Source organism: Aegilops tauschii, chromosome 5 (genome assembly GCF_002575655.3).
Source record: "Aegilops tauschii subsp. strangulata cultivar AL8/78 chromosome 5, Aet v6.0, whole genome shotgun sequence".
Classification (NCBI taxonomy): Eukaryota; Viridiplantae; Streptophyta; class Magnoliopsida; order Poales; family Poaceae; genus Aegilops; species Aegilops tauschii.
In genome coordinates this window covers 361786134-361798383 of record NC_053039.3, presented here as the reverse complement: position 1 = coordinate 361798383, position 12250 = coordinate 361786134, and the positions used below count along the sequence as shown (strand labels likewise).

The window sequence follows — 12250 nt, the reverse complement described above, 5'->3', positions numbered from 1 at the left end:
TGATCGTTGTGAGATTCAAAGAGTTACAGACAAGATGAATGAGTTACTTTATAGGGAGGAGATGATGTGGATGCAACACTCTCGTGTGGATTGGCTTAAGGAAGGTGATCGCAACACAAAAAAAATCATGCCAAGTTCGTTTGGAGAGCACGTAAAAACTGAATAAAAAAACTTGAGGATACACATGGTAATGTTCATACAGGAAGCAAGGAGATGGGGGGTGTGGCCACAGAATATTTTGAGAATCTGTTCATGGCCAACCCCATGCTTGATCCTTCGTCCATAGTTGATTTATTTGAACCAGTGGTTACTCAGGAAACAAATGAGGCCCTATGTGCAGAATTTTCAGATAAGGAGATCATGGATGCCCTATTCCAAATTGGCCCTTTGAAGGCACCAGGAGAGGACGGATTCCCTGCCCGTTTTTTTCAAAGGAATTGGGAAACTATGAAGGAAGGTATTATTTCTCCAGTAAAGAACTTTGTTCTCACAGGAGTCATGCCTCCTAATGTTAATGATACTATTATTGTCATGATTCCAAAGGTGGATAATCCAGTAAAGATAACGGATTTCCGGCCTATTAGCTTATGTAATGTAGTTTACAAAGTGATATCAAAGTGCTTAGTAAGTCGTTTGAGACCGGCACTTGATGACATTATTTCTCCTAAACAAAGTGCATTCACCATATTAAGCAAGAGAAGGACCCCACAAAGTGTTATTGCACATATAAGCTTGATCTCTCTAAATCTTATGATAGGGTGCACTGGAATTACCTTAAGCAAATGATGCAAAAACTCGGTTTCGCTCACCGGTGGGTTGACTGGATAATGGCGTGTGTGACCTCGGTGAGATATTCTGTAAAATTTAATGGATCCATCTTGGATTCGTTTGCATCGTCGTGTGGTCTTCGGCAAGGTGACCCTTTGTCCCCATATTTGTTCTTATTTGTTGCTGATGGTCTCTCTGCTCTTATTTGTAAGGGTATCAACTATGTAGAAGTTTCACCATTGAGAATTACCAGGAGGGCTCCGTGTGTTTCACACCTACTTTTTGCGTATGATACACTTATGTTCTTTAAGTCTTGTGTCCAGGAAACAAACCATATAAAGAGCATCTTGGATGTCTATGCGGCTGCCACTGGGAAGCTAATAAATCCTTCGAAGTGTTCCATGTTGTTCGGTAATTCATGCCCTGATCCAACCATGGAGAATGTTAAAAATGTGCTGCAGGTCACATCTTCTGGATTTGAAGAGAAATATTTGGGTTTGCCTACCCTAGATGATCATATGTTAAAAGAAAAATTCCAGAACTTGCAAGTGAAGATGACTAAGCGTTTGTTTGCCTATGATGGTCATCCCACCCAAGCAGGTAAAGAAGTTTTGATCAAGGCGGTTGCACAATCGATTTCCACATATTTAATGAGTGTGTTCAAGTTTCCCTTAGAAGTGTGTGATGATTTGAACCGCATGGTCAGGAATTACTTTTGGGGAGTAGAACAAGGAAAGAGGAAGACTCATTGGGTTGCTTGGAACAAGATAACAAGGCCAAAGAAACAAGGAGGGCTTGGTTTCAAGGACTTCTGTATTTCCAACCAAGCTTTGTTGGCTCGGCAAGCTTGGCGCATATTAGAGTATCCTAATAGCCTTTGTGCAAGACTTTTAAAGGCCAAGTATTTTCCTAATGGACGTCTCCTCGACACGGTTTTCACTGGAAATCCTTCCCCCACGTGGCAGGCTATTGTGCATGGTTTAGAGCTCCTAAAAAAGAATTGTGTGGATAATCGATAATGGACAAAATGTTCATATCTGGCGTGATCGCTGGATAGCGTGGGAACCCTCGGATGGTTTAATTACTACTAAGAGGAGGTGTCGATTAAAATGGGTCTCTAAATGGTACATGGGACATAGAAAAAATAAGGCAGTATTTCCTGCCAGTGGATGTTGTGGAAATTCAGATGATCAAGCTCTCACCATGCTTGGATGAGGACTTTGCCGCCTGGGCTCCTGAAAACACAGCATGTTCTCCGTTCATAGTGCATACAAGCTAGCTAGTGATGAAGCTTGTAACTCGATGGTTGCATCCACTAGCATACGTCCTGATGGTACTAGGGAGGGATGGAATTATGTATGGAAGAGTAGTGCACCTCCAAAGGTACAATCCTTTGCTTGGCGGTTGGGTTCAGATTCACTTGCAACTTGGACTAACAAAGCTAAGAGAAATCTGGAAATAAAACTACTATGTGTCGTGTGTGTGGACGTGAGGCCGAGGATTCATTCCATGTGTTCTGTACATGCAATCATGTCGTTCGGTTGTGGAAGGCAATGGAGTCATAGTGGACTCTCCCAAAACCAAAAGAAATACAACCGGTTGGTCCGGACTAGTTTTTTACGCTCCTAGCCGATGTTGCGGATGAGGGAAAAAATCGTATAATGATGTTGTTCTGGAGAATATGGTACATAAGAAATGAGATTGTTCGCGGTAAGCGGCCGCCGCCAATGGATGTCTCGGTAAGATTCCTAGCGAGTTATTTGCGCTCATTACAAGAGTTGCAATCAATCCCTGCTGACGGCACAAGTAGAGGCAAGGCTGTAATGTGTGTGCTCCCTATAGAGAAACATTATGCATGCAATATAGGAAACCCATGTTTTGTATGTGGGTGGAGTAGGCCAATTCTTGGAAGGGTAAAACTTAACACTGATGGATCAGTCTGTGGTGATAATGCGGGAGTGGGTATGATTCTCAGAGACCATGATGGGACTATTATTTTCAGTTCTTGCAGATATCTTTTCACATGCGATGATGTTTTGAAAGCCAAACTTCTTGCAATAAAGGAGGGTATTTCTCTGACACTACAATGGAGTGATCTATCCATTGATGCGGAATCAGACTGTTTGGAGGCTGTTATGATGATCAAAGGTGGGACGGAAAACAAGTCAAAGTATGCTTTCATTGTTAGAGAGATCATTAGAAGTATGCAGGAGAGATTCTTGCATTGCTCATACTCGTCGGAATTGTAATATGGTTAGTCACGCCTTAGCTAATTTTGATAGGTTGCAACGCCAAACTATGATTTGGCTAGGCTTTGGTCTAGATGAGGCTTTGGAACTTGTTAGATGAGATTGTAACATTTGATTTGAGTAATGTAAGAATTATTTCAAAAAAAAGAACGATCCGCAAACCGAGATCCACCTCGAGATCCATGTGGCCCGTGTTGACATGCGCAGAGGAAGACGTCAAAACAGCGGTGACCGAAGCTGGCTGTTCCGAGGAGGGGCGAACGAACCCTGGCTGACCGCGTCCGCCGCGCGAGAGCCGCGACCGGGACCGTTTACCTTTTTCCGATGCAAGGCAATCGGGATCACAAGTCAACACACACGTGGGAGCTTCCGCCGCCACAGTCTACATTCACCGTGGGCAGCTGGGCCTTTTCCTACATGCCCCGGCTGATGAGTGCCCGAATGGGCCATACTGTGCTTCTAAAGAAAAGAAAGAATGGGCTCTACTCCACACACTGCGCGTATGGATATTCTCTGGCCTTCAGCAATGATGTAATTGGGCCAACCCATATTCCGGTCCCTTTATGTTGTTACATTTTTTTCTTGTTGTCTACTGGCTGGACTGGTCTGGTTTCCATCAGTTTTCTTCGATTTGCAACCATTTTTTTCTTATTTCCTGTTTATGTGTTTTTTCTCTTTATTTTTTACAATACATGGTGTATATTTTTCAAATACACGTGGAACATTCTTTTATAAAAGTTGAACATTTTTTAAATACAAAATGAACGTTTTAAAATAAATGCTATCAATACATGTTGAATTTTTTTGAGTGATATGAAACTTTTTTTAAATGACTTGAACATTTTTTTTACATTATACAGACACTTTTGTAAGTACATGTTTGAATAAATAGTAAACATTTTTATAATCATTTTTTAAATTACATGAAAAAAATAGATTGTATTAACTTTTTTAAATGTCACAAACATATTTTTGAAATACGTAAACATCTTTTTTCAGTGGTATGAAGTATTTTTTTTAATAATTATGCGAACATTTTAACATATGTTCTGACACGTGTGAACATTTTTTTGAATGGTACGAAATGTTTTGAAAGTTGAGTGAACATTTTCTTTACACTTCATGAACGTTTTTTGAATGTTTGATGAACACTTCTCAAAATTTAAGCGATTATATATATATATATATATATATATATATATATATATATATATATATATATGTATTGTAATATTTTTGAAAATATATACAAAAGTAAACAATGAAAGAAAACAAACAAACCGACTGAATAAGTACATGTTTGAATAAATAGTAAACATTTTTATAATCATTTTTTAAATTACATGAAAAAAATAGATTGTATTAACTTTTTTAAATGTCACAAACATATTTTTGAAATACGTAAACATCTTTTTTCAGTGGTATGAAGTATTTTTTTAATAATTATGCGAACATTTTAACATATGTTCTGACACGTGTGAACATTTTTTTGAATGGTACGAAATGTTTTGAAAGTTGAGTGAACATTTTCTTTACACTTCATGAACGTTTTTTGAATGTTTGATGAACACTTCTCAAAATTTAAGCGATTTTTTAGATATATATATATATATATATATATATATATATAGTAATATTTTTGAAAATATATACAAAAGTAAACAATGAAAGAAAACAAACAAACCGACTGAATAAGTGAAAAACCTGTTATTGGGCGGGCCCACTAGGGGGTGTTCCTTGAGGCGATGCAGTGGTAGCTCTCGCAGCAAGCAAGGTATAGTCGCGCCCTCTTGGGTTCAGTTTGCGCTCAGGAAGCGATGGACTCGAGGGCTCTCTAACTGGCTAGAGCCATTAAGAAAATTGGGATGGAAGATACTCCCTCCTTTCCGGTTTATAAGGCTTATCTCAACTTTTTTGTTTTTCCAATTTAGAGGATTCATCTCCATCTCATTTTTAGTTTCCAATGCGCATTAAATCTTTGCATGCAAAAATTAAAAAGGAACACACCAATGCATGTAATGTTTCTACTTATCTAGCGGCCAAGCATGCATGCACGTAATTAATCCAAATTAATGCATGCGTTTAATTCGGGTAGTTTTGTAAAGTACGAGATACATTCCTTCACTCACAAAATGACTTGGTTGATGAGATTTGAGATTTAAGCCCTATAAACCGGAAGTGATGGGGTATTATAGTTCACCGATGTACTAGGGAAAGATTCGTGGAGACACCTCCCTCTCCAAATGTAACATAGCACGATTTGTTTGAGCACTTTCTGACGAAAGCCTGGTGGGGCATATTAGTCCTCAGAGCAGAATGCGATAGAATTTATCTCCATCGTGATTGAGACCTTTGTTTTAACAAGGGGAAGGGACCGAAGGTCCCCGAAGCTAGCTCTAAATAACAAAAGAGTTACAACTCCACATAAAGGACTTGAAGCTTTCTTTTCCTTCTTTGCATACATGTCGAACTTACATGTCGTACATTTCTTGCATACATATGAAGCATTTTTTCGATACAAGTTGAACATTTAAAAAAAATACAGAATGAATATTTTTGAAATACATGTTTTGAACACTTTTCTGAATACATGTTAAACTCTTTTGAAATACACGATGAACATTTTTCTGAAAAAATACATGAATGTTTTTTTACGGTGTATAAACATTTAAAACGTTCATGTTTTTGAACATTTTTTCGAATAATTGTTAAATATTTTTCACCGGCCAACCAGCCGCTCCAAATCTGAGGAGACGCGACACACAACATAATGTCAAAACATCATTGTTTGCAGTCACGCCAGAGGAACTGTCGGGGGGGTGCTGTGGCTGGGCTGGGCTAGGCTCACTTGCAAATTAAGGCCCATGCTACAGTATCTCTCTGCTATTTATTCTGATTCCTATTTTACTTTGTTGTTTTGATTTAAATCAAGATACTCCCTCCGTTCCTTTATATAAGGTGCATTTATTTTTTCAAAAGTCAAACGAGTGCATGTTTGACCGAGTTTTAAGAAAAATATATCAATATCCACAATACGAACATTTTATCCATCATGAAAAGTAGTTGCATATTTTATCTAGTAGGTATTGCAGATGTTGTTATTTTATTCTATAATCTTGGTCAAACATTCAAATGGTTGACTTGAACGGAAATCAATACACCTTATGTTCTGGAACAGACAGAGTACAAACTAGCTCTGAAACTTTTGAGATTTATGTGACCTCACTGGTGCAACCCAGGTACACATAAAAAGTTTCAAATTTGTTGAGATTATATTTTTATTTCTAATCCAGCTATTTTAAGAATTATGGTTTAAATTATGATTTCCAAAGTTTTAAACCATCCTTAAACCCTTGAAATTTTTAGAGGATCCATATCAATTATATGAAGCTCTTGCCATGAAGAGCATTCTGCATTCACTGAGGAAATTTTAGGGTCTTAGCCCTTTAGGAAACATGAGGTTTGAGTTAATCCTCAATTTTCACAATTCAAAGAATTCAGACATGGTGATATGCTATGCTCTCTATGCGTCCATTACATTACCATAAGCTAGGGTTGTGAAATTTAATGGTAAAAAGAGACAACATCACTTCATGTGCACAAGGAATATAGAGGTACTATGTGTTACACACTATATTGATGTTGAACCATGAGAACATATATGCCCCTTTGTTGTATATATGTCCATCCGCTACAATGCACAGGCAATTAACTAGTATTATGAAAATGTTTCCTAACAACACGATGATATTCTGTACACACAAAAAACTAGAATGAGACATCGTTCCATGATTGCCAGAGAATTTATATCGCAAGTAGTATCGAACATGGGAAACGGTTTAGCAATATTCTATGTAACATTGTGTTTTAGCCTTTTATTTCTTTATTTTTTTTAAACTATTGCGACAACGTAATAATTGGTTCATCTTTGAATCCAGAGATCAGATACTGGGGAAGTTGTTCTCTTCCATTTTTTCATAATAAGATGATACGCCTCAAGTTTGGCTAACAAAAATAAGATCCTAAATGAAACATAATAAATCTTGAGTTCTTGACAGGTTTCCTACTGAACTGGTCAAACCTTCCCAGAATTTCTTACAGGAGACATGGTGGTACTTTTCGCTGACTTCACGGTACCCTTCTCCCGCTTTGTTGGCCCAACTTTCGTGCCATCACTCTTATGTCTTATATACCAGGAATTGAGATGCCAAATAATCCAATAGTTCAGGCCCACTTGTCTTCTAAATGTCAGTTCAAAAATCTTTACAAAAGATGTGCACCAACCGTGTCATTGCTTGCAAAAAATATGGCGTGGCCAACACAAATGACATTTCCGACATGACGGTATATTGTGGAGAGTGACCATGTTCATGAGATTCATACAAAAAACAGTTGATGCAGCGCCTCAAACCTTGTACAACATGCCGATCTCAACTCGCTGCTGCAGAGGCATCCCGAGAGCTGGCAGTGCCGATCTGCAGATGCTATGCAAGAACTCGTAGGATCGGAGCATGACCTTGTCAAAACAGCCGGCATCGTCACCCACATAGAACCTCATCTTGCCCCGGACATGCACCACCCCGGCCAAACTCGCCGCCTCCAGGTTAGCGATCTCTTCCTCCGTAGAAACAGATGAACGCCGGTCGGTGCTCATCGCAATGTGCCGCTTCAGGCATCTCATAACCTGTGCGACAAGATCATCGCCTCCTTTGAGGCTCAGGTTGTCAGCGTAGCCATACTGGACGGTGCACTGGTACACCCCCCTAGGTCCGAGCCTCTTGATCAGGACCCTTTCCCGTTGATCAACTTTGGAAACCAGCAGGTACCTCAGGGTCACAAAAATTGTGACTGTATGCAGTGAGCTCATGTTCTTGATGTAATGGCCAAGTATAGGAGTTAGCCCGTCCTGTATGTTGCTGTAGAAGAAGCACAAGCCCGGGACCCTCTGGACCTCAGGCATTGCCAAGAGCTGACCAAGGCGCTCCATGGTTATCTTGTTCGCCATTTCGTACTCTATTTTCCTTTGCCTACCATAGTACCAGACGAACATGATCAATGCAAGGATCATGGAAACTGCAAAAGGAAGCCAACCACCTTCAGGGATCTTGGTGAAAACGGCACTGACATAGGACCCTTCCATAATGACGAATGGAATGAAAAACATCCCGACAAAAACAGGTGGTGTTCTCCATATGATGATCATCACAAGAGTGAGCATGATTGTAGTTATGAGCATAACCATGATGACAACAACACCTGCAGTAAAAATATAAATTATGCATTGAGTCTTCAGGCACAAAGTAGCTGTATATCAACAACTGAAGCATTTGTTTAGTCAAATTTACTTACCAAAAGCATTCCCTATCTCCTTTCCACCTCCAAAGCCTAGTATAACACCAACACATAGTACCATCAGAATGTAATTAATTTCTGGTGAGTAAACCTCCCCTTCCTTTTGATGTGATGTGTGCACCACTTTAACACGTGGAAAGTAGTCCAGGACAACTGATTGCTTGATGACAGAAAATGTTGCCGATATTAAGGACTGGCTTGCAACAATTGCTGCTAGTGTTGCAATGACAAACATCGGCCAGTAAACTGGCCGAGGGATAAATTTGTAGAATCCATCACTGAAGTCATTGACATTGTTAATAAGGTATGCTGTTTGCCCGGCATAAGTGAGGACCAGAGAAGGATATATGCTGGATAGAAATGCTATCTGAAAACAAATAAGGTGTAACCAGCTATACATGGAAAACATTCACAAAGAATAATTCATGCTGATATTTGTTAATAATAATGACCTGAATAGCTTTTTTGCTGAAGTGGCCAAGATCTGCAAACATAGCTTCTGCACCTGTATGCAGGAGATCGACTTTAGCCTGCATGATCTTATCTGAAAAAAATGCACAACCTGATAATCTTGGCATGTAAATCTGATGTACCTGTGATACATAGAACAGTCCCACCAAGCAGCTGCCATCCTTGTTTTTTATTTCTTAGGAAGAAATGAACAATATAATGTGGCGAAATGGCTTTGAAAATGCCCGGGTAGTAACGAACAATGCTGTATATTCCAACAATTGGAGTGGTGAAAGTCCATGCTGCCATGATTGGAGAAAACAGAAAGCTCACTTTTGAAGTCCCATACTTTTGCAGCAAGAATACACCAATAAGAATTGCTGCAGATAGAGCTTCCACAACAGCTGGAAAATTCAATGAAAGATCAATGTCATCTAAAAGGGTTATCAGAGATTATTTTCATTACTAATCAACACCTATTGAGCTACCTACGTTTACTAACAGAAGGAAATGGTCCTCTTAGTCCTTCAATTGCTGATAACACTGAAATGACATAAACAACATGTTAGTTATCTATATGATCACAAAAATGATTAATTTAGATATGTCACCTGCAAACAACAAACCTGAAATAGCAGGAGTTAGGATTCCATCTCCAATGAGCATGCACATCCCAAGAATTGCCATGAATAACAATACCCTTCTTGCAGTTATGCTTCGCTCAAAGAACTTGCCCAGCTTACTAGGCCTTATAGCTGTTGCTGACTGCTCATGAAGAAATGGTTCTTCTTCTGAATACCCTCTCTTGGAAGGAAGGATGCCTATATCGGCATGCCTACACAACAAAGAATACATTGCAAATGTACCACCTGCGGAAACCAGAAAGTAGACTAAGCAACACTCCAGACCAGTAACAGTATAAAGTAAAAAATGATTTAACCAGCAAAAGAAGCTTGTATTAAGAGTTTAAAACAAAAGTTACAGCTCTACAGGCTTAAGGTTCATTGACATTTTCCAAGCTGAACACACATTCATAGATCATAGTATGTAAATTGCTTGGTTCATACTAAAGTATTGAAGACAGCAGACTAGAAAAATGAATTGATGTAAACAGAGATGCAACGCCACAAGTACCCAAATATTTGATCAAGAAATCTGTTTGTACTGATCTTTTTTGTTTGTTTTCAAATAAAAAATCATCAACTAACGTTGTCCAAGCTATTAGCAATTTCAACAATAATCTAGAAAGGCAGTAATAACTGCTCAAAGGAAAGGAAAGGCAGAAATTTTACCTTCACCATGGTCATCAGCATTGAGAGCTATGCCTACATACTTGACCACACCAATTAAAGTAAGAGTCCAAAACATTATGCTGTATATTCCCAGGTAGTCAGCTTCTGTAGGAGATGACAAGTTCATTGAGGGATAAACATAGAGGGGAGAAGTAACGAGGCCACCAAAAACCACGCCAAGAGTCTTGTACGCAAGGAATATATTCTTGCGAACATTGCCAACCTGCTCACAGTTGAGGGAAGTCATTTGTATGAGCGTTGAGCTACACATAAGAGATTCAGTACTCCAAAATAAGAGGGATGCACCAAACTGATCATACAAAGCAATTGGTCATTTATATGCATAGTGAGTCAATGGAGTCAAGCAAGGCCCAAAGCCCCAAAGTAGGACCATTATCATTGCTTGAAATCAATTATGCTGATAATTTCACAGATCCCATCCCCAACAAGTAATGATATGGAATTGTGTGGGGCTTACGACAAATGTGAACACCAAGGACTTGTTTCATTCTCTTGGTCCACTTTGGTGTGGCATCAACATCGAATCTGAGTCCCTGTGATGTAATCCCTTGTGACATCATCAAAAAAGTCGCCCCCAATCAGCAAACCTAGTTCTCTCTTTCTCTTAATATTTTATTGAATGGATAGCTTAGAAAAAACAAACAAGCGGTCCTGTCTAAGAATGATGGATGGGAAATAAAGAGGGAATCTGGTCATTGCAGACTAATATCCTTATCCGTTGCTTATGAGCACCTAGGGATCCATCTCAGCTACCACGTTTCATAGTGAAGGCATAGTATTAACACTTTTCAGTCAGAGATGCTCAAGTCTTCCAACTGATGATACAAACTCTTAACTAAAAAGTAAAAGTGCTCTCTAATGCATTCAACAAGTCTTGCATGGTTAAATATCATCCACAAGTTATGGAAGCAAGAAAGGAGAATATTCAACTGATTCCATATTGGCCCAGGCCAAGACAAACAGCTTCCTTCGAGGAAAATAAAAGACAAAACAACCTTCCCTTGGCTTAAAGATGATTTAAAACTATTGCGTGACTGCAAATCCCATTGACCAGCGGTAGCGGAAAGCGGACAAAACAAAAGAGAAATCAACTCTGCTCATCGCTCGATGACAGAATTATTCCGTATCAGCTGTCACCACCGCGGAAAGAAAGGATATGGGGAAAAGAACAACACAGAGTTTGGAAACTGGGGCACACGCGCACTCGCGGAGCGCAGTGCTACCAACCCCGTGCAGAAATCGCCACCGCGGCGGAAGCTAATCCCAGGCTTGACGCTGGAATTTTGACACGCAGCGCCACCGCCGCCGTCGCAAGAATCAAGGGCAATATCTCTACGACTGCGACAGCACCAGAACTTCCTTAGACGAACAAGTCGATCGATTCCCACCGCTCGGGTCTCCCGAGCATGCTCTGCTACTGTGCGCATGCAGATACAGTAATACTGAAGATGCTCTCGTTAAAGAATTATTTTAATAAGCCTACTACAGATTGTAGTACTAGTACTAAAGTAAACCTCTGGCTCTCGACCGAAGCTTTCCGGCGAGAATCCCACACCAACACGAGGCGAGAGCTCGCGCAAAACTACCAATCGATTCAGCTAGATAACACAAGTACTCTAAAAAACAGAAGCTAAGCAGAGCTGTAAGATTGAGAGGATGGGGTTTCTCCCCGCGCACTCACGTCGGTCTCTCTGTTGGCCGGCGGTAGTGGGGCGGTCGCCGGGGAGCCGCCGCGGGGCCGGGGAGGAGCTGCCGCCTCGAGATCCATGTGGGCCCCCTGTCCGGCGTGTGCAGGCAGAGGGGGACGAGAAAGCGGGGGTGGCCGAAGCTGTATTAGAAGGCGAGCGAGAGAAGGTTTATAGTACCGAGGCGAGTCCTCTCCGGCGCGCGGCGACCGCGACCGCGACTGAGAGGATGTTTGTTTTGAGGACTTATTGATTCAGGGACTTAAAAAAAAGTCTAAACCAAATAAAAGGTACTTATAGGGACTTAAAGTGGACATTTGAAATTTATAAAATAAGACTCTCAAGGAGAGTCTTATAGAGACTTATAGTTGTAAGTCCCAGGAACCAAACAGGTAGGGACTTTTTAGGGACTTGGGACTTATAAGTTGGGATT

General features: G+C 40.2%; 1 protein-coding gene across 1 annotated transcript; it reads right to left on the bottom strand.

The window, feature by feature from the left end:
• Positions 1-6963: 6963 nt before the first annotated feature.
• LOC109759055 (probable potassium transporter 17) lies at positions 6964-12037 on the bottom strand. Its single transcript, XM_020317899.4, has 8 exons — positions 11814-12037; positions 10112-10334; positions 9446-9688; positions 9312-9362; positions 8963-9223; positions 8822-8874; positions 8367-8736; positions 6964-8273 (listed from the first exon to the last, which is right to left on the bottom strand). The coding sequence occupies exons 1-8, from the start codon at positions 11898-11900 to the stop codon at positions 7423-7425; spliced, it is 2139 nt and encodes a 712-aa protein (XP_020173488.1). The 5' UTR covers positions 11901-12037; the 3' UTR covers positions 6964-7422.
• Between the last annotated feature and the right edge of the window lie 213 nt (positions 12038-12250).